At 38.1% G+C, this 23733-nt stretch overlaps 2 protein-coding genes across 2 annotated transcripts in view; both read left to right on the top strand.

The window, feature by feature from the left end:
* The first annotated feature begins 6262 nt into the window (after positions 1-6262).
* LOC306877777 (double-strand-break repair protein rad21 homolog A-like) lies at positions 6263-17106 on the top strand. The gene is made up of 14 exons (XM_079429739.1): positions 6263-6408; positions 7195-7381; positions 7466-7595; positions 7693-7792; positions 8011-8117; positions 11893-12090; positions 12169-12291; positions 12789-12920; positions 13056-13279; positions 13361-13514; positions 15443-15588; positions 15665-15847; positions 16254-16334; positions 16410-17106. The coding sequence occupies exons 2-14, from the start codon at positions 7238-7240 to the stop codon at positions 16599-16601; spliced, it is 1914 nt and encodes a 637-aa protein (XP_079285865.1). The 5' UTR covers positions 6263-6408; positions 7195-7237; the 3' UTR covers positions 16602-17106.
* A 542-nt stretch (positions 17107-17648) lies between these two features.
* Positions 17649-23733, top strand: part of LOC306877609 (eukaryotic translation initiation factor 3 subunit H-A-like) — a 72832-nt gene continuing 66747 nt past the window's right edge. The window contains exon 1 of the mRNA XM_079429466.1: positions 17649-17918. Within this exon, the coding sequence (XP_079285592.1) occupies positions 17709-17918 (210 nt within the window). The 5' untranslated portion in view covers positions 17649-17708. The remainder of the gene's footprint in view (positions 17919-23733) is intronic.

Here is a 23733-nt window from a genome sequence, read left to right as displayed (position 1 = left end):
CAAAGCTCTCTGAAATGCTACACATTTACTGGAAAATACTACATTCCCCAGTCAGATATTTTCAAATGCATTTCCTTTAGTCATTAAAATGACTCAAAATGTGCCTTTGTAGGAAAAAAAGTTAATATTTCATCTTATTTTTATATATATATATATAACGTCTCAAATCAAGTTTTATTACAAAATTCAAACAATGGCATTTTGACACTTTTGACACACTTTTTTGATGCAAACAGCAAAACGGAGCCGTGAACGTTTTCCGTAACTTATACTTTTACTTTTTACTTCATTTAGCAGATGCTTTTATCCAAAGCGACTTACAAACAAGAAAAAGTAACTAAAACTAAAAGTCAAAACTCTGTAAATACTATATACACACATTTAAGAAAACAAAGAAATTAAATAAAATTGACAAATGCATACAACATTTCAATACTAAAAAAAAAAAAAAAAAAAAAAACTATATAAAACTTATAGCATGAAATAAACATAACCATAAGAGTATTTGTTAGGAATATGAAATACGACTGATGATGATACGACAGAAAATGATAATAAATCAGCTTGTGAACCTGCCATTACACAGGAGACTCATTCAATGTCCATAGCTCATTAATTAGAAAAGGTTAGATTGTTAAAATGGTTAAATATACTGTACGCATTAGATCATAAATGCATTGTATTTCATTTGTACATAAATCTTAAAAAGAAACTTGAAAAATGTTTGAATTCTTTAGAGGCCATTTTTCTCAAAAGCAAGATTAAATTAAATAACTGTCACCATTTAAATGATTATCTCCACATGAGTTGGCTAGAAATATACTGTATATAGAAAGCCAGAGACTTTTTCCCCAACTCATTGATGTTCTTCTGCCACAATGACTCACATCAAAGTTTACTGCAAAGTCAGTTTGACAATATCTTTATTCACGAGTAAACATATGAGATACAAATTCATGCTGAATGCAGTGTTTCTGTGCTCCCTGGATAATGTACAACAGAGATTTTACTTTTAATAGCTAAAAAGGCAGACCACATGTCACGGTGATATCTTGCACCTTTTTAAATATGAGATTGTGGACCCTAGGTGGCTCACACATTTTTCAATTGAACCTGAGCCTGTGTGGAATTTCAACTGGATAAAATGGAATCAATTCACCAAGAGTTTTAATTTGCACATTTTGATTAGTCCCATTTCTCAGAGCTGTTCCCAATGAATACAAACCACGTCTGATATGCTAAGCAATGCCATCACCTTTTCTCATTACCATGCCAAACAGACATGAGAGGAGGGCAAGGGGATTGTACACATCGACCTGTAGCACTTAAGGGTTTTGTTAACTCTGAGGCATACCAAAGGCCCTTTCAGGCGAGCCAGTTCGATTTGTTTCCATTTTGGTCAGCTGTTGTCAAGGCTCTGTCCCAAATGGTGTCCCAAAAACACAGTAAATTCTAAAGGAATAGTTCACAAAATAATGAAAATTTGCTGAAAATGTAGCTTTAGGAATCTTATCGTAGGCTAATCAATATTAGTCAGTCGTATCTGCCATAAAGGATCCGCAAATTAAACTGTGACCACAAACATTATTAGCTTAAGTGATATCAGCAATATGCATTCACAAAATTAACATTTTATTTGAATGTTTCAATATGCATTGCCACAAATTACTTTATTTGAATTTAAAAACAACACATTTGTGCACTGACGCGTTGTTTTTAAATTCTAAAACATGTGAATAAAGGCTTTTTAATTTTTTCACGCTACTCGAGTGCCTTGGATTTATGAGTTTTTTGATGATACGAAAGAATCCCACATCCAAAGAGCACCGAATAATGGATTTTTTACACCCCAGCAGCACTTTTTTGCATAATTGTGACTTTATTTGAATGTTTCATTGATGCAACATGACACAGAGTTGTTAGAAAATAAATGCGTAATGACATCATTGCTTGATAATGTCAGGAGCCGCCGAACTGTCCGAAAAGAACCGGTTCGCGGACATGAATCGGACTTTGCATCACTAATATTTTAGCTGGAAGTAATAATATGAAGTTAAACATTATGCATTTGTTTATTTCAAACATGCAGCTTTTCTCATACTTGTGGATTATTGTAATGTTTTTATCAGCTGTTTGGACTCTCATTCTGACGGTACCCATTCACTGCAGAGGATCCATTGGTGAGCAATTGATGTAATGCTAAATTCAGATGAAGAAACAATCCACATCTCATCTTGGATGGCCTGAGGGTGAGTCAATTTCCATCAGTTTTTAATTTCTTGATGAAATTTTCCTTTAATACTGAGAATACAATGCATACTTGATGCACTAATGCATGAAATCAAGCTTGTGTAGCTAGAAGAATCTACGTTCACATAGAGTATGTTTTTAGGGCATACACATTTACATGTTTATAACTATGCAATTTCACATTATGGTGTTTCAATAAAGCACTGCATTTCTAATGTGACACAGGGCCTTCCACGGTGAAATCTAAAATGGTTTCCTCTGAAAATTCCTGTGTGCCTAGCGAGATCTAAATTCATTTAGTCTCTGTATCAAAGAGCAGTAGATCAATGGCAGAGAATAGCTTCGGGTCTGTGTGGCAAACGCCCCTTAATCACCTCTCCCAGTTTAAATCAACTTAACACCATGAAAGAGACTCAGGCCTTTAATGACTAGCCTTTGGTAACTGAGTCAACTCCTCCTTAATAGAAGCCAATCAAGGCCTGCAGCAAACTACACGCAAGGAGTGAAATAAATGATTCCTGACTGCACACACACACACACACACACACACACATATATATATATATATATATATATATATATATATATATATATATATATATATATATATATATATATATATATAACGTTTTTACATATTTAACATACAAAAAACAAAAAAAAAAAACCGAAAAGAACCATCTCTTTCTTACCTTTTTATAATCTGAAGAACCTTCTCTCGCCACAAAGAAACTTATGTGAAAAAGAAAGGTTCTTCTGATGTTAAAGGTTCTTTATGGAACCATTTAGACAAAAAAGGTTCTTCTATGGCATCATGAAGCACCTTTATTATTAAGAGTGTAGAGTCAGACCACCAGACCATTATTAATTGGCCTGCATCATTTTATATTGTAACTCTGTCTGTAAATTTACGCATTTGGCAGACGGTTTTTATCAAAAGCATTTGACTACAGTGTATTCAAAAATACACCTTTTATGAGCACATCATAAAATATATATCTATTTTATCTGTTCATGCACACAAAAGAGACTATAGAAAGTTTTCATACCCCTTAATTTTTTTTCACATTTTATGTTGCATTATGTTAAACTGCTTTAAATTATTTTTTCCCCACATAAATCTACACCCCACTCACCATAAAGACAAAGCAAAAAACGTATTTATCACAACTTTACACATTTCTTAAAAAGGAAACACTGAAAAAATGACATTGCACAAGTCTTCATACCCTTGGCTTTGACACTTGAAATTTAGATCAGAAGCATTCCAGTTTCACTGGATCGTCTTTGAGATGTTTCTATACTCCGACTGGAGTTAACCTGTGACAAATTCAGTTGTTTGGACATGATTTGGAAAGGCACACACACCTGTCTATATAAAGTTTAACAGCTGAAATGGATGTTAGAGCAAAAACTAAGCAATCAGGTCAAAGGAATGGCCTGCAGAGCTGAGAGGCAAGATTGTGTTGAGACAGATCTTAGGAAGAAAAAAAATATTTGCAAAAAATAAAAAAAATTCTAAAAAATCCTGCTGTGTTGAAGATTCACAGGAGCATTTGGCCTCCATAGTCCTTAACTGAGGAAGTTTGAAATAATCAGGACTCTTTCTAGATCTAGCCTCCTGGCCAAACTGAGCAATCGAAGGAGAAGTGTCTTGGTTAGAGGGGTGATCAAGATTCAAGACACTTATGGTCACACTGGTTGAGCTCCAAGATCTTATATGGAGATGGGAGAAACTTACAGAAGGACAAACATCACTGCACCACTCCACCAATCTGGGCTTGATGGCAAAGCGACCAAACTCAAGCTTCTCCACATACATGAAACCCTGATTGGAATTTACAAAAATACACCCAAATAACTCTCAGACTATGAAAAAAAGATTCTCTGGTCTGGCGAACCTCAATTCCTTATTCATGTCTGAGGGAAACCAAGCACCGCTTATCACCTGCATAATACCATCCCAATGGTGAAGCATGGGGGCGGCAGCATCATGCCGTGGGGGTGATTTTCAGCAGACGGAATCAGAAGATGGAAAGCTGAATGCAGCCAAATGCAGAGATATCCTTAATGAAAACCTGGTTCAGAGCGCTCAGAACCTCAGACTGGGCTGAAAGTTCACCTTCCAACATGACAATCACCGTACGCACACAGCCAAGACAATGCAGTAGTGGCTTAGGGACGACTCTGTGAACGTCTTTGAATGGCCCAGCCAGACTTGGACTTGGAACCAATCAGATATCTAAAGAGAAGAATGGCACAAAAAAAAAAAAAAAATTCTACTACTTGTTTCACTTCTGTTTCAGTTTTTATAACCATTTCTTACTATGTGTAATTAAGTTGTTTTTAGCATGTGTGTTTGGCAGTGTTATTTCTTAGGATTACTGATAAACTATACTGTCATGATTTGTATTTGTTATCTATTTTAATTTTAGTTAAATAATGTCTGAATTTATTATGTATGTATAGGTCTTTTATTAAGTTTTAGTTTGATTTAATTTGAGTTATTACTTCAACAAACTAAATGGAAATGAAATGATATATATATATTGAATTTATAAATGTGTATGTATATGTATTTATGTATGTATGTATGTGTGTGTGGTTGTACATATACATATATAGTTTTTTTTTTTTTTAGTGTTTGGCTTAGTGTTATGTTAGAATCGTTATTATACTCATACCTTTTGTTATTTAATATTTTTAATAGTTTTTAGCTTTATTTTTGGTTTTGTTTTTCATTTAAATGTCAAGTTTTGAAATTTTGTTGTATGCCTTTGTCATTTTTATTTAATTTCTTTATTTTTAAAATGTGTATAGATAGTATTATAAAGTTTTAGCTTTTAGTTTTGGACCAGTTTTTAGTTGTTTCAATATAACAATTGATTGCTTCTACAATTCTCTTCCAGTGACACGGCTTCAGTGTGGAAAGGTCATCACCAGTTACAAGACACCATCCCCCAGCACTTTGGAGAATCAACAACTGGCAGACGATCTCAACTCCCCTCTCCCCCACACCTGCACTGCAGATAAGAGAAGATGACATGCACCAGGTCTTCAGGAAGAACAAAAGAAGGATAGCACCAGGCCCAGACGGTGTGACACCAGCCTGTCTGAAATCCTGTGCTGATCAGCTGACCCCCATCTTCACACAGATCTTCAACAGATCACTGGAGCTGTGTGAAGTCCCCTCATGCTTCAAACGCTCCACCATCATCCCCGTCCCAAAGAAACCCAAGATTACAGGACTTAATGACTACAGACCTGTGGCTCTAACATCTGTGGTCATGAAATCATTTGAAAAGCTGGTTTTGGAATTGTCTATTTTGTATATTGTGTTTGTGCTACTTGGCACATTGTCAATTTTCTATTTATTTTAAAGTTTTTACTATCCGTATCCTGTCCTGTCGCACTGTGGAGCTACTGTCACTAAAACAAATTCCTCGTATGTGCAATAAAGCTCATTCTGATTCTGATGTTCTCATTTGGATAAAAGCGTCTGCTAAATGACTAAATAATAATAATAATACTCCCAAAGACCTAAGGTTGTAATTGTTGAGCAAAAATGCTTTAACTAAGTTTTGAGTTAAGGGTATGAAGACTTGTGCAATGTCATTTTTTTAGTGTTTGCTTTTTAATAAATTTGTAAAGTTGTGATAAATCCGGTTTTTGCTTTGTCTTTATGGTGAGTGGGGTGTAGATTTATGTGGGGAAAAAGGAATTTAAAGCAGTTTAACATAATTACACAACATGACAAAATGTGAAAAAATAAGGGGTATGAAGACTTTCTATAGGCACTATATATACATACATATAGATTCACTCGACTTCGTCTCACTCTTTGTTGCGACGCCGCATTCGTTTAGTAACACAACACCGCCCTCTACCCACCGCACAGCGCGCTGTCATTGGTCTCCACTACAGCCGCGTCCTGTCAATCACCAGCTAAGCCCCTCCCACCACCAGTCTCCCCTGCCGCCGCTTCCTGTCAATCACTGGCCAAGCACCGCCCACCGCCAAATTTTGACTGTAAACATCCCGCCGAGAGCGCGCGCCATCTTTGTCGGATTCAATGAGAGGAAACGGTTGCTAACTTCTCTCCGCAGGAGGGGAGAGAAGAAACTAGCCGCGATCAACACGGATAACATATTTTGAATGGTACGTTCTGGAAAATGTGTGTCGTTGCGGATACATGTGCTTGTGAAGTGGAATATATTTGCTGGAGGGTGAAATTTGACGCTTGCGTTGCTTACGTGCTGTTGCTAATCAACAGTTGGCTAATGCTAATTGCTAACGATAGCTTTAACATAATTTGGCTTTGCAGAAATGATTAAAATCATAAGTATTATTGGTTTCTACCCTTTATTCGTTATTTGTGAACGAGAAAAATAACACTGTCTTTTATAGCTTATAAGTGATATATGACGGCTGTTTTAGGTTTAAGTAGCTCTGCTTGCTAATCAGCAACTTAGCCAAACGCTTGTGGGAAAATTAACGCAACTCTTTCGCAGCTTTATTAAATGTATTTTGCTTGTATTCAACGTTTTAAAATTTTGCATTGGATAATACGGCGTTTTGGCGGTGCGTAACGTTAATTGTTTTTTTCATCGCCTTCACGTGTTAATGTTGGTGTAAAGGCGGGCAATGCTTATAAATGCTGTTAATGTAATGCATCTGACTAGTAACTCAGACTAAGTGTACAATATTTAATGCAAATCTAAACCTGTCTTGCATAAGATTTGACTTTTGCATGTTTGTGCATTTTATTGGCTGGTTGTGGATTCATTTGCATTAAAATCATGCATTCTATGGATCTCATGTATTCTGTATCTCAAAGCCTAGTGAGTTGCCTGTGAATGTTAAATTGCATGTTCTGGTGCATAGGTTTTGAGACATTACTATACTTTTGAAGTTTTGAACGAATACTCTTGTGACTCCTTCCAGGTGTAGCAGAGAGATCTCGGAGCTTTGACCAGACATCAGGGCAATGTTTTACGCCCACTTTGTCCTCAGTAAACGTGGGCCGCTGGCCAAGATCTGGCTGGCGGCCCATTGGGATAAAAAGCTGACCAAAGCACACGTCTTTGAATGCAACCTGGAGAGCAGCGTGGAAAGCATCATTTCACCAAAGGTGAGCCTGCAATGCTACTGCTGTTTTGCTTTTGATTTGTGTGTCCCAGCATATGTTAATGCTGTTTCGTTACTGTTCAAATAGGTGAAAATGGCTCTGCGTACATCTGGTCATCTTCTCTTGGGTGTGGTGAGGATCTACCACAGAAAAGCCAAATATCTTCTGGCTGATTGTAATGAAGCATTTATCAAGATCAAAATGGCTTTCCGCCCAGGTAGTGAATCTAAATGCACATTTTAGTGAAATCTATAGATTTCAAACTCACCTGGCTTTGACTGTCTGTATTTACTATAATGCATTGTGTTTTTTAGGTGTTGTTGATCTGCCAGAAGACAACCGCGAGGCTGCATACAACGCCATCACCTTACCAGAGGAGTTCCACGATTTTGACCAGCCCCTTCCTGATTTGGAGTAAGAAACACTTGTCTTTTATTTTCAACACAATATGTGTGGTGTATGTTAAGACACAGACTGTGAATGAAATATTTACAATATAATCGGTATCAGTTTGCTTGCTGTATAAAACTACACGGTGGTCCTGGAATTTAAACTTTGTTGAAATTTTGTAGTTATGCTCAAAGTATTTATTTTTGCATTTATGATTTATATATTGAAATCCTCCATTTCAGTGATATAGATGTAGCACAGCAGTTCACTCTGAACCAGAGTCGTGTTGAAGAGATCACCATGAGGGAGGAAGTAGGAAACATCAGCCTCATGGCCGACAATGACTTTGGTAAAAAATACATTTTTCTTTTTTTTTTTTATCAGTGTTTCCCCACAGCTCTAAAATATACTTGTGTTGGATGATTTGAGTATATTAAACTATAAACTATATTAAAACCTATAATTGTTTCTATTCATAGCTCTATTAAATTCTTATCAAAATAAATAGTATAAAATTTGTATGTTAAATAATGCAGATAGTTTTGTATCTGCTAAAGGTATAGTTCACAAAAATATTAAAAACGGCTTGCTTGTGAGAGACAAATCATCATTAAAAAGTTTTTAACTTCAAACCATTGCTTACGATCAAAATATGAGTCCTCTATCCATAATGTTGCTTTCTACAGTGAAAATGTCGCCTTGTTTGAATCGGTTGAGAAATGCACAGATCAAGCACAATTTTCAAGTGAAAAACAAACATGTTGGTGGATTTTGATGTGTGAGGACAACAATTGACTGGAGGAAGCGTTATTATAGATCAGGGGTTCGCAACCTACGGCACGCGTGCCAACAGTGCCACGCAGAGGGATAATCGCTGGCACACGAACAGTAGGGAAAACTGCATACTGACGTACATTTTGATGTAATAACTTCTCATAGTCACAGCCTGTTAGGAGCTATAAATACTATTAAAGTGTTAGAATTAACTTGCGCTAGTCTATGGATGTGCGCGTGACCGCTGCACATACTAGGTGCTTCAGATCAAATCCTCAGCGGTCTAAAGCCCGGTACACACCAAGTCGACTTCAAAGAACTAGCGCGAATGAAAGCCGACGGTGTTGTCGCCTGGCGTCACCTGCATGTGAACACACCGCACAGACTTCAGCTGACTGCAAACTGAACTCCCCTGCGTGAGAGGAGTTAGCGGTCTATATCAGCAGCTATCAATAGTAAATATTCGTTATTCAAACGGAGAAACTGAAACAAAGATATATGAGATAAATGCAGATATACGAAACGTAAATGAAGCAGCACTTACTTACCGTTTTGAATATCAGTAATGTTGATAACTTTCATTATTTTTAGCAGCTCATGTTATGAAAACGTTTGCATATTGGAATGCTTGGGGAAGATCATGTCACATCAAAAAACAGCCTTTTGTTTACGCTTTCATTTACCTGCCCATTTTCATCACTTTCACTTTAATTCTCCTGCACGGACTCGTTCGCTAAAGCCTGGAGTACACTACGCGATTTTTGCCCCGATTTTACAGTCTGAACAAGTTGACGCTAGTTGAGGAAAGTCAGAGCCAGTCTGTAGATTACAGTTGACAGATTCCACAGAAAATCGCGTAGTGTATGATGGTCACAGACTCTGATTTTTTTAGCTTCAGACTTTGATTCTATCCAGTCGAAGGATATCAAACATGTTTGATATTTTCAGCTGATGTTTTCATTTGTAATGCGTCTCCTAGCAAGAAGGCGCACGTTTCTGCGTGAGTTTTTGTTTATTTATTTATCTAGCACATTTAAACACAATTTAAAGTTGACCAAAGTGCTTTACATAGCAAAGTAAACAACAATACAGCAGAGCAAAATTATAAACTAATAATTAAAATAATAACAATCCCAATAGATAAATACAAAAACACTTCATTGACTTGCTGCAAATCGATCAAGAAGATGAGATTTAAGCATAACTTTTTAGTTAGTTGTGATCGGAACAACTTTAAAGTCTGGTAGTGTATGATGTTCAGTCGTGTAGTGCAGGGGTTTTCAACCCAGGGGGGCGCCAGCACCTGTCAAGGGGGGCGCGAGCATCAATTAATTCAGAGACATTGCCTTGAAGATTTATGAATACGAGCTTTCAATTCTTCAGCCATCCGCTAGGGGGCAATCTGACTCCCGCTGTTCGGCGACAGTGAGAATGGTGTAAAATAGGTTGTACAGTATCTATATACTGTACAACACGACATACAGCAGTAGAGTTACTCTGACAGGACACTGCACTTATTCGCGATCGCAAAAGTACATTATTTGCACACAAGCCTTGCTGGTTAAATGTTTAATTCGCGCGCTGGTCTGAGGTGCCCTTTTTCTGAGCGCATACACCTGAAGCGCGCGCACTAAAAAGCCTGTCTAACAGCGCCAGATTACTCAACTAACTTATCTTTTGCGCTAATACTGTCAAAACACACAAGGTTTACATACAGACTCAGTTGGTTATCTCTAAAATGAAAGTAAATAGTTAAGAGAGAAACGGATGCGTGCCTGTATATTAGATGCGTGCAGCTCTTAAAGAGACAGGACACTAAACGTGCTGTCGACTGTCATTAAAGGGATAATTCACCCTAAATTTTAATTTGTCATTATTTACTCACTCACGTTGTCCCAAACCTCTATTAATTTCTTGTGCTGAACCCAAAATAAGATATTTTGAAGAATGAGGGTAACCAAACAGTTGCTGGTCCACATTGAATTTGATAGCAGGAAAGAAAAATCCTATGGAAGTCACTGAGGACCAGCAACTGTTTGGTTTTCCACCTTCTTCAAAATAGCATTTATGTTCAGCAGAAGAAAGAAACTCATTCAGGTTTAAAACAACTTTTGAGTAAATGATGGTATAAAAATAAAACATTATGACAGAATTGACAGACAGATGACAGAATATTTATTTTTGGGGGAACTAGTCATGTAACGTTAACAAAACAACAAAACGCAAAGAGAAAAATCACTTCAATCACTAATCGAGTGAAATTAGACAAACTTAGGGGGGCGTATGTCCTAAAAGGTTGAAAACCCCTGGTGTAGTGTATGATGCCCAGTTTTCCCTTGTCACTATTTACAAAGTCGGTAAGTGTATGATGCGTATCTGTTCAGATTTGAAAAGTCGTGTAGTGTATTCCAGCCTTAAACTGAACGTCCAATCAGAGTTCTCTCTCACCGACGGTCCGCGGCGGCCTGACGCCTCGGGTGAACTACCGCAGACGAGAGCCGACGAGTGGAACACGCCAAACAAACTAGCCCGACCATCGCTCGCCGCCGGCCTGACATTGGCCTACGGCCGACCGTCGGCTTAGTGTGTACTGGGCTTAACAGCACTCGTCAATGTCAAAATGACTTGAGATGGCCAATCAAATCAAAGTAGGCGGGGTTTACCATTCACAGATGCTGAGCGCGAAGCATCAGTATAACGTTGAAAGAGCGAGGTAAGATGAAGCTGCAAATCATTAATATCAGTCAGCTGTTTTACGATAGAAATGTAAAATGACGACAGCTATATCCAGTGCTTCAAACTACTTGAATATTTTCAAATATGGCCATTTTGAGAGAGAGAGAGATGTGAGAATTGTCTGTGTCTCTACAAACAATGAAGCAGAGTTTAGTTACTTAAAAACAGCGATTTTACCCCCTTCCTTGCTGAGAAATATAATGTAGATTGATAAAAGTCGCGTGGCAGAACTGACAAGAAGTTTATGAGCTTCTGAATGTTCTCAATGTTATGTATTGGCACAGTGGTTAAGCAGAAAAATTAAAAATGGCACATAAAGACGAAAAGGTTGCCGACCCCTGTTATAGATTATGGACTGGTATTTTGGCCAGAAGCGATGGTTTGATATTACAATGCCTAATGATGGATTTGTTTCTTACAAACGCACAGTTTTTCACTTCACAAGATGTTAATTGATGGACTGGAGTCGTGTGGATTATTGAAATGATTTTATCTGCTGTTTGAACTACAGATGAGTCACCAGATATACTTGGGTGGCCCATCTAAGTACTCTAACGCTACTTATTCTAGTGATCCATGTATGTATCCACTTTATGCTGGTAATGTCATATCAGGTGACTTCGGCATGGATGATCGTGAGATGATGAGGGAGGAGATTGCTTTTGAGGTGGACATCATCCATGGATCCTCTGCCACAACCCTGCTTCTGGAAGCTGAGCCTGGTCCAGCTCACCTCCCTGACAAACCAGCCAACCTTGACTATGACGACTTTGGGGATAACAACCTGGAAAACACTGATGGTGGAATTCTGAGTAAGTTCCAATTTGATTTGACCTGTAAATGGTTCATATGATGATGTGATACTAAACCTGGTGTCTGCTCAATTTTAGTGGATAAAATTCTGAGCAATGAGGATGGTGGTGGTATATTTGATGATCCTCCAGCTATCACTGACAGTGTGATGATGCCTCAAGACCATGGCGATGATGACGACGACTTTGATGCTTTTTCTCGTAAGTAAATCCTACAAAATTTCTTAGCTGTTACTTGTCTCTATGAAATAACTAGAAATGTAGAATATAAAGTAAACCTTTTTTTTGCCATTTAAATTTTCCCTTCCATGTCAAGTTTTTACAGAAATGTATAAACAAAGAATTTTTGTATTCATGTTATTTCCTACATAAAATAAACTTTATTTGGTGGTTTGTTACATGTAATGTATAACAACGATATTGTTGAATAGTGTTACCAAGTATTTTTCTTACAAACAAATCATTTATTGGTGTCTTACTATTGGATAACTTGAACCAACCTTGCCATGTCAAGAAAAAATATTTTTTTCTGATGCACAGTCATGAGGGTATAAAGTAAGGGGTCTTTTCTGTAATAATGTTTTCTGATGAATTTTTGAGCTAGAAATAAATCTATATTAATTGCATTTTATGCATTTTTAAATGCATATGAACAGAAATTATTAGTTTAAACTAACGTGTCTGCATTATCATTTCAGCCGCTGCCGGTCCTGACAGTCCAGACTCTGGACCAGTGGAGCCTCTTCCCAACACCACAGACCAGACAGAGCAGACCACTCTGGTGCCCAATGAAGACGAAGCTTTCGCTCTTGATCCCATCGACATTACTGGTAAAGCTGAACAATACATTTACATTGAATTGATTGATCAAATGCATCTCAGCCTCGTAGCTTGTTTCAGTGGTCTATATTAAGAATATTATGTCTTAAATATAGATTAATAAAACACTTGTGGTGTGTCCTCAGTGAAAGAAACCAAGGCTAAGAGAAAGAGGAAGCTCATTGTTGACAGTCTGAAGGAGTTGGACAGTAAGACTATCCGCGCTCAGTTGAGCGACTACTCTGATATCGTCACCACGCTGGATTTGGCTCCTCCTACTAAGAAGCTGATGATGTGGAAGGAGACTGGAGGTGTGGAGAAGCTGTTCTCATTGCCTGCTCAGCCTCTCTGGAACGGCCGACTGCTGAAGGTAATGGTTTGATCTTACGTCACTGTAATATCACTATGTTAAAGCTCAGGGCTGAAATAATGGGAAATGTGTGTGTTGTAGATGTTTACTCGCTGCTTGACTCCACTGGTGCCTGATGAGCTGAGGAAGAGGAGGAAGGGAGGAGAGGCCGACAGCCTGGAGGACTTCCTGAAGGAGCTAGAGAACCCAGAAGTGCCCAGAGAGGAGGCGCTGGGTCACAGGAGTGAAGTGATTGGTAAGCTCTTGACTTGCTCTTGAGTGACTACATAAGCACGACTACTGCAGCTCAACACACAGGTTTTCAAACTGGTGTCCACAGGGACGACAAGTGGGTGATACGGGGTCTCCGGAAAAGTTAGAGGAAAAACAATGTGAAAACATAAAGAAAATAAGTGAAACTGAATAAAAAATATTCAAATAAAAAAAATATAAATAGATCTAATAGTACAGTGCTATAGTTAATTAGAAAACGTAATACAATAGAAAACTGTTTCCAAGGTGTGGAAATGTTTTCAAAATGAAAAAAATAAAGATCAGAAAATTATTTAAATAACAATGAATTGAAATATATAAATAATAATGTCAAATACATGTAATAGTACAGTAGAAACACATAATAATGGATCTAAATATTTTCCCAAATAATATTTATTATCTTATAAATTGGGTCTTTATCAGTTATTTTAGTGTTATTGATATATATATATATATATATACTAGATTTTATTTTAAAGTTTTAGTAATGTTGTTTGTCATTTTTATTTCTTTTTTTAATGTCCATATAGTATATTAATTTTTAGTTTTACAACTTCAACTAAAGCTAAACAAAAATGGTAACTAGCTAAACTATTTTTTGTAATATTTGATAGTTAATGTTAAATTTTTATTTCAAGTAACGAAAACTTTTTTTTTTTTTCATGGTTATAGTTATTGTGAATAATCCCATAATATATATACATTTTAAAGGTGCCATAGAATGCATTGATACAATATTTTAAATTGTTCTCTGATATCTACATAGACGGTATGTGGCTTAGGTACAGGCAAAAATTCTCCAGAAACAGTTGTACGTGTCCATTTACCACCCTAGGATTTCTCCCCAGAATGAAACTGTCTGTTATTGGTTTATGTGGAAGGGTCAAGAATAATAATGTTGAGCTCTGCTCTGATTGGCTGTTTCACAGTGCGGCTCAATGTTGAGGTCTGCTCTGATTGGCAGCTCATTTCAGTAGCTCAAAGGATGGAAACACAGGGAAAATATATATTTCAATACTTTCTCGCGCAGTTATATCGTTGGGTAATTATACTGTAAATAAAACGCGGGCATCTGGGAGCCTGGGCATTGAAACTGTTTTCAAATGCAGGATCGCGTTTTACTTTCACTTTCGAGATTCGCGATCGCATTTACTCTGTTTATACTATGGAGCGGTATTTACCACACATTTTACACGATCAGATGCTTGTCAGTGGTGCTCGGGATCTGGAAATCATTCGTTATCATCCTTAGGCATCTCTCCTTACTCTGTTTATGTGGTAAGATAAATCTTATGCACTGTAACAGGCTACAGCTAGCAAGGAGCTAACCATGTCCCTTTATCGGCTCGTGTTATTTTATTAGAACGCGTTATTTGCTTTCCGTGCCTTTCTGAATACAGACACCAACCCATCCCTGCTCTTCACATCCCCTGCACAAATATATTTATTTCCATCATCTGCCATTTTCGCTGTTGTCCTCGCTTGTTTCTTCACAATACCTGCAGAACTTCTGATGGTTCGGCTGGCCTAGAACATGGGCAGGTATATGCAAATGTTGGGGGCGTAACTATTAGTGATCCTGACGGTTACGTAACAGTCTGTTTTGTGTTCTGGTTTGCCTATTTTTCAGTGGTCTTTTTTTTTATTCTTTGAGATTTAAATGAGGAAACACTGGTGTTTGAGGCATTGTACAGCATGTTTGAGCATGTACACAACTCTTATTATTCAACTATGCCAAGGTAAAGACAGCTTTCCATTCTATAGCACCTTTAAAATATAGTTCCCTTTTTAATTTTAGAATGGGGATGGCGAAGATCATATTTGGGGGTCCACGGCTAAAAGATTGAAACCCCCTGGCTTAACACTCTTGTCACAGTCAAGTGAAAGTCTCCTACTTGTGCCCTACAGATCAGACCATTATGGAGGAGCCCAGTATGCTGCAGGCTTCATCTATGGAGGGCAGCAGAACCGCTTTGGATGATTTCATGATGCCACCTCCATCTCGCCAGCGTGGAGTCAAGCGCAAGTCGCTTGAGAAGGAAGCAGCTTTGCCTGTAAGTCAACCAGATAATCATGCTGCCTAGTAAAGGTTTTGGAACCAAGCCTAAAGGTGCACAATTGTCATTCCAGCAAATGGGAGTGTTGGATCAGACGCTTCAGCCTTTGGATCAGTCGGTCCTTTCCCAACAGCTCGACATGCCCCAGGTGGATCTTCCTCCTGAGGACAGCAACAGCCTCTCAAGACTGGTACCGGAGCTGGACCTGTTAGACGACAGGAACAAGGAGAAAGACAAGGACGACAGCGATGAAGAGGTGAGATGTTTGTTGTTTACAGGTGGAAGAAAATCTCTCATTTTGACTTTGCCATGACTATGGAAGCCCATTCCCACCTCTGAAAATGTTGTACTTTTTTTATTAACTAGAGTAACTCGATTGCGAAGAAATATTTGCTACATAAATATGAAACTTTGAACTCGCAATTATATATTTTTCTTTATATTTCACAATTCTGAAATTGAAGTCTATATTCCAAAAGTGTCTTTCAACAAAACAAAACATAATTCTGACTTCATATTTCACATTTGAGTTTATCTTGCAATTCTGGGGGAAAAAAACATTCTAGGAAAAGTAGTCAGATTCCTGAGAGAATTTTTTTTCATCCTGCAGAAACAAGCTTCCATATGTTACTTATAATTGTTCACTGTGTTTTAATCAACAGGGTGAGGAGGGACAAGGAGACCAGGACCAAGAGGAGCGACGGTGGAACAAGAGAACTCAGCAGATGCTTCACGGTCTTCAGGTATGAATTTGGACCATATGTTCACAATAAAGACGTTCAAAACAGGTTTCCTCATATTCTTCTGTGTTTTGACAGCGCGTGGTGGCTAAAACCGGAGCTCAGTCCATCAGCCTGCTCGAGCTGTGCAGAAACAACAACAAGAAACAGGCTGCAGCCAAGTTTTACAGCTTCCTGGTGCTGAAGAAGCAGCAGGCCATCGAGCTGACGCAGACCGAGCCGTACAGCGACATCATCGCCACGCCAGGACCGCGGTTCCATATTGTATAGATGCATACTCAATTTTTTTGTTTTTAGTAGTTGTATTTAACAGTTTTGTTTTGCTACTGTTGCTTTTTGTACCAGTTTTTGTCCTTTGGGGCCAATTTTAAAGCTTTTGAGTAAAATTCAATAGATCATGAAGACACTGTACCTACATTGGTGTTATTTGTTAGTACATGTTGGACCTCCATATTGTCTAAACCATTGGGATTTTTCAGTTTCACTAATTTTTTTTCTTCCATTGTTCAGTTTTTATTTTCCTTCATAAGCTTTACCCTATTACGTTTTACATTTGTAGTAGAGTTAGTTATGTGTACATTTTAACCTTTTAATAATGTCACAATTGAGAGACAGGTTTATTTTTGGAGACCCAAGTGGATTTAATGACACAATAGTTCAGTGTTTTGTATCTCTCTTTTAATGGCAATTATGATTATTAAAGGTTTGTTAAACTCCTACATACAATTGGAATTTTTATGCACTTGTGATTAAATTTTGATATTGACTAAAAAAATGTTTCCTACGTTCTTCTCATTTTACATTGCTCTCTAGTATTTTTACTGAATGGGATCTATAGTATACATTGCACCAATAGACATTTCATCCTAGGTCTGGGATGGGGAACCTTTTTTGACCAAATTTTTTCTAAAAGTGCCACAGCAGAAAGTTATATAACATTTTTCAATATATTTATAGTATTTCAACAATAGTAACTTTATTAGGTCCCAATATTTACTTGCATGCAGGTATTAAAGTTGAAACAGTAATATTTTAATATTAAGTTGAAACATTTTACATATAAAACATATGTATGTTTATTTCAACCTTTGAACTGGATCACAATCTTTCATCTAAACTTAAAACCAAAATGGGCTGTTTTAAGGCAACTTTTTTTTATCCACTTCAAATGTTGACTACTGTATATAATCTGAAAAAAGTTGAATTATGCCTAATACTTTGCACTATACTAAACTTTAGAATTGCAAGCGCAATAAAGGACAGTAACCTTTCAGTTTTCAAATACATTATCCTATCCACTTTAATTTGCTGGTTTAATTTGTGCTCAATTAATTTATAGCGTGAGCTGCTACATTATTTTATGTGATTAATATCACAATGCAGTATTTTTACGAAATCGTGAGACTCTTATTTTGCCAATGTAAAAGTCTTCACACAGGAAGTGGTCGGATCGTTCCGGAAAAGCCTCCTAACACGTGCTTTGGCCTTTTCCCTCTTCATCTAACAATGGCCAGCCGCAAAGAATCAGCTGCTTCAGGCTCCAGTGCACTGGATTCCCCGGTGAAACAGATCCAGATCGATGGGCTGGTGAGTGATATTATATTGAAGTGTGTTGTGTTCAGCTGTAGGTTGGTAGGGAGCTCAGCCTTCACCGTTCACTCTCAGGAAGCGCGCTGAAAACATACCGTAGAAATAACGTTAGCAGCTACTGGATTTGTGTGTATGTACCATGGAAATATCAGGACTTTGAACATGCTAAGTTACTCCCCGACAGTGTAAAGTGGTGGTACAACCATCACCATACCATGGTACTTTTGAGAGATAAAATGGTACTGAAGTTACTATGGTATCTGTTCTTATCTGAAGGTAAGTTACCGTTATACCACCAGGGTGTTCTTAGGAGTATTTATGCCACAACCTTGCTTAACTTCTGGCCCAATTCTGGCTGGGTCCCCGGCCCAAAACTGGCCCACACACTGAAGACCGACTCAAACTATTTCCTCTGGCCCAGATGCAGCCCACACCCTGTAAAATGACTCTTATTATTGACGTGGCCCAGATCTGGCCCGCATACTGTAGAGTGACTTCTATTATTTGATGTGGCCCAGGTCTGGCCCGGACACTTTAAGCCAGATCCGGCAGAGACTCGGCTTGGTCCAAATGTGGCCCAGAAACTGCTAACGTTAAATGTAATTCAGCAGTGAAACACAAAAACAACCATTTAATATATATATATATATATATCTATATCTGAGGAGTTCATTTGCAAAAACTTGACTCTTCAAACAAAAGCATTTGTCTTACCCCGAACATTTAAATGGTAGTGTATTCTAGTTTTATATGATATACATGCACATTTTTTTTTTTTTTTTTTCATTTTTTGTAGTACCATTGTAGTGTAATGATGTTCTTGGAAGGACTTTTATTTTTTATTTTTAATGCCTGGCTCACACTACAGGATTTTTAGCCCGATTTAGCCCCGATTTCCCCCTCCTGAGAATTGGAGCAAAAATCTTGTTGAGCACCTCAATCGGTCCCGATGTTCGCTCAGTAATGTGAGGCGTTCAAAGATCGAACCTTGCGCCTCCTGATCTGCTCGCACACAAATCAGGGCCGCCCCGATCATAAACATGTTTGATATTTAGGATTTAAATCGGGATGATGACGGCGTCAGTGCTTTCACAATAGCTAATGCACGACCGCAAAGCTGCTGCACAGACCGTTGGATAGTGGAGACGGAGGAAACGGCTTCTTGACGTTTTGTAGTAACACTGTCTGTATAATGTGTCAAACGTATCACAACCGGAAGGACAAAGAAGCGCTGGGGTGAAATCGCCTCAGTTTTGAACGTACGGGGTAAGTGCAGAAAGCATATGTAAATATTGCTGTGTGAGATCACGTGAGGTGCTCCGTCTGGCATGATGATCTTAATATCTTGTAGTGTGTGATGCGCCACGATATTCAAATCTTGTAGTGTGTGCATGTTTAAGATTTGAGATCTGGCTGAAATATATGAATATGATCAGCTCAAGTGTTCTTGTGCACAGTGTATGACTTCTAAATGCTAAAACTAACTTTTGTCAGAATTGCAGTTTATTTCTTGAAGTCAAATATTTTTCAGTGGAAAAGTTGCTTATTGCACTTTTACAGCTTTTCATTCTCTTTAGTTGCAGTGGCTGTTTTCTCATTTGTTATTTCTGTAGGGCTGCAACTGCTGGCCTCGTTTTTCACTTTGCTTTAGGTGCCGTACATTATTTTCCTGGAATTGTTTTTCGAAATCATTCTACACCATTAGCCTGCATTCCCTTAACAGACCAGTGATTCCCGTTAGATAAAGGCTGACGTTTGAGCACAGAGTCTGTCATTTGGCCTAAACCAGAGGTCGGCAAGTAAGTTTAGCATCGGGCCAAAAAAAACAAAATTTGCCGCTAGATGGCAGGCCAGAACATAGTCGAAGGATAATTTAAGAAATGATAAATGCAACTAGAATTGCCTGATAGACTGTTACAGTGTCTTTTGTAACTGGTAGTGAGCTGTTACTCTGTGTTTAAATCCTGTAGTAGGACAGTCATTATCAAAAAGCCATATTTGTGGCGGCTTCCGGCAGAGTATGTGAGCGGAGTGGAGCAGCAACAGTTTCCCCTCCGCGCTCCAAGCATTTAATAATCGCTCCGCTCCTCGCTCACTGATACCAGAAACACCGCTCGGCCTTTGCTCTTCGTCTAAAGTATTTCAGTATGTTTGAAATATCACAGTTCTGTTCATAACGTATATTAAAAAATTAAATAACAGGAGTTTCAAAGTGGTTTATTGGAACACTAGTGTGCAAAATGTTTTCCTACCACACGAGCTAATAACACGGTTGTCAGCTTTAAAAGGTATAATTGCTGCTTTATGCAGTGCAAATTTAGTTTGTGATATAAATAGTAAGTTTTAAGTTATTTTACCTATAGATCGATGCATTTCTGCTCGTTTGAAAACGGATGCAGAAGTAGCACTGAAAGATCTAATTGTATTGAGAGAGCGATTGCGTGTGAATAAGTGTGGTAGGAGCTACTTGTTTAAATCATGCTTTCAGCTGAAAATAATCAGTATCTGAAAGGAACAAACAAATTCTTTGAACTATCAGCCTTCATAGTCTTTCTGATTTGAGTGATCCTTCTCTATCAAGCTAGCTAAATATGTTTAGCATGTGAATTCTTGCTGAATATGCAGTTATATTATGGGCTGTTTGTGCTCGTGATGGAGCGCTGGTCTAAACCCTCCAATCATCACGGTAATGCATGTGGACGGTCTGCTGTTTATCTCCTGGTGTGCAGTAGAACTGAATTGTTTGCTTAATTAAAGAGGCTGTCTGAGTTTGAGGATGATGCAGTGCTGATGTCGTGCACTGCATTATATATCACTGCCAAAAGAGGGCGAAGTTGTCTAAAGAAAGAACCCATCCTGTCATTATCTGGTGCATTTTCTGCATTTTGGACGTAGATTGACCTTGATAGGACAGTCGCTTGCATCTTTCCATTATTTTCATCCGTCCTACGTTTCAATACCTGTCGTAGTATTTTCTCTTCTGTGGGCACAAAAGGAGATATTAGGCAGATGGTCAAAGCTGCACTTTAGTATACAAGACTGGATGATTTACATAAGGCTCCCTCAAAAAGCTGTGTATTTGAAATATTTAGCTTCATTTCAGATCTTCTTAAACCATAAAATAGCTTTGTGAGACGAACACACTGAAATACGTGATTCAAATTGCTATTTTACAATCATATTTCTCTCAACTGGAGTTCTCAAATCTCATTTGTAATTGTTAAATTAAAAGCAGTGACTTCAGATGCATTATTGATTCCTTGTGCTATTGATTCTCGCTTGTCACATGATTGTTTGAAGTTTAAAAACTGCAGATGAGATGTTCTGTAATTAATATCAGTGAATTGTGATAATTTTTCTTCAAGAGGGAAAGAAGAATTGTGGTCATTCTTCTAACTTTATCCCATTTAAAAAAAAAAAAAAAGAAATCAAATTTTTTTTTATGCACTGTACTGGCATAAAGTTAAATTTTTGGAACAATTTTTTCTGTTTTTATTCTATTAATAACTTAAATAAAAAGGAATTCAGAAGAAGGAGAGGAAAAAAGTTAGTTTCTTTAGTTAAAATTAGCAAAAAAATTACAGTTCCAGTAATAATTAGTTATGCTTATCAGTACAGATACTTTTCATTTTTTTTGTCCAGTCCTTAACATTTCACATTATCTAATACATTTTTATATATATATATATATATATATATATATATATATATATATATATATATATATATATATACACACACACAACTTTAAAATAAAAAAATATTTTTTTTTTCTTTAGTTTAATGATTTTTCTTTCTTTAGTTAAAATTAACAAGACAAATTACAGTAATTTGTTGAGGTCCTGTATAGTATTTTTATATTTATTTAGGTCATTATCTAACATTTCAAATGACCTAAGCCAGTTCTCTTATTAAAAGTGAACTATTAGGCCTTATTTCGAGCTTTTGAGTGCAGCTTTCTCCTCCAGCATTGCAAATCTGAAGTATGAGCTCATTTGTACACGTGGTGTGAAACTGTTCAATTACGACGTTGTCAAAGGCTGTTCATTTTGAGAGGTGGTTCGGCATGCGGTTGTTAGAGATCTTGTTTCGTCATTGTTTTATGAAGATGGATCATAGGCCTCGTCGTAGCAGAACGACAGTCATCAGGCTACGGTTGCGCGTCCTTGCTCGGCTAACTGACAGGGACAGACATTAACGTCAGCGTGATCCGTGGGGAACGTGTTAGCGCGTTTACCTGATTGCCTCGGGCGTGTGGATTGCATCACCCCTCGGCTAAGGAAAGTTTGAAAGCAAGAAAGCCCACGAACACTTGCAATGTGCCGCAGAGAGAATGCTAGTCATTGCAAAACAAAAGCGCCTATCAAAAATAGAACTGGCAAGCGTGCAATTCTCCCGAGTTCAGGGGGGATCATTAGATGGAGTGTTGAGGCTGTGTTGTGCTGCTTTGATGGGGATGTGTAGTCTGCATGCCGCATGCCCTCATTAAGTATTCTGTTACTGTCACTCAGCTGATGGAGGAGGAGAACGGGGGGGTGAGGAGTGCCACTTTGAATCTGGTGGTAAGAAGCCAGCCCCCTGAGTTCCCTCGCCCCCTCCGGCCCGCGCTGACAGCTCGTCTGACGGATGGGGTTCAGGAGAAGTCAGTGGCGGATCTGAGCTGATTGTGGCGCATCTGATGGTTGCTCTCTGATGGTTGTTATAAGATGCTTTTGCATAAAGTGGACTACAGCTTTTAGAATGTGTCAATGTAAAAATGATTTTTTTCCTTTCAGCTGATGTCATCAAGGTTAATGGTTAACATTACAAATAGCTGTTTTGCCTTTGTTTTAGGCTTCATTTAGAGAAAGTAAAACCCACTTTTTCCTAGGTCCATTAATATTAACAGACTTAAAGCTGCAGTCAGTACGTTTTGCCTCTGTCGCCATCTCTGTTTGAAAACCTGGAATTGCAGTTACTTGCAAAATGATCTTCCTTGTGTGGGGTTGTGAGTAGGGTTGGGCCGATAGACGATGCTATCGTCAATCGCCCATGGCTGATAGACATCACGATGTTGAGCCGGCGTCATGATCCCCATATCCCCCGCAATCCGCTGCATCCCAATGCTGTGCTCAGAAAGAAAATGATGGAACCTCTAAAGGGAATAAATATGAGATGGGAGGAAAATATGTTTCTATACTTTCTCTCGCAGTTATATCATTCGGTAATCAAACTGTATATAAAATTGCGAGCATGAGGGAACCGCTATTATGCCTGGTATTGAACTGCTTTTGAATGCACGATTGCTTTTTAGTTTCACTTTCACTTTCTTGATTCACACGCACTCTGTTTATACTATGGAGCGGCAGTACTTAACACACATTTTACAAGATTAGATCGTCAGTGGTGCTCAGGATCTGCAAATCATTCGCCATCGTCCTCAGTTATTTCTCCTTACTCTGTTTATGTGGTAAGTGAAATTTTATGTACTGTAATGTAACAGGCAACCGTTGTTTTCCGTGCCTTTCTGAATACGGATTCACTCTTTGGGCACACCTACTAACTAATCCATCGCCCCCCACTGCTCATCATGCCTGCGACATCATCATCATCCATCGTGATGTTTCACTGTAGACATCGTCCAATGGCAATTTTGTTGACATCGTCCAACCCTAGTTGTGAGTCGGCACGACTCCAGCGCGGATGAATGTAATGTTTCGAGGTGAATGTGTGTCTGTCAGTCAGTGCGCCGGTGTGGACATTTACTGTACTTCAGAATCACAGATTCTAGCCTACATCTTGGAATATATGACCCAAACAAGACTTTTCACCA

Source organism: Barbus barbus, assembly GCF_936440315.1.
Source record: "Barbus barbus genome assembly, chromosome: 12".
In the NCBI taxonomy this organism is placed as follows: domain Eukaryota; kingdom Metazoa; phylum Chordata; class Actinopteri; order Cypriniformes; family Cyprinidae; genus Barbus; species Barbus barbus.
The sequence above is the reverse complement of the archived record's forward strand: the minus strand, read 5'-3'. Positions and strand labels throughout refer to the sequence as shown.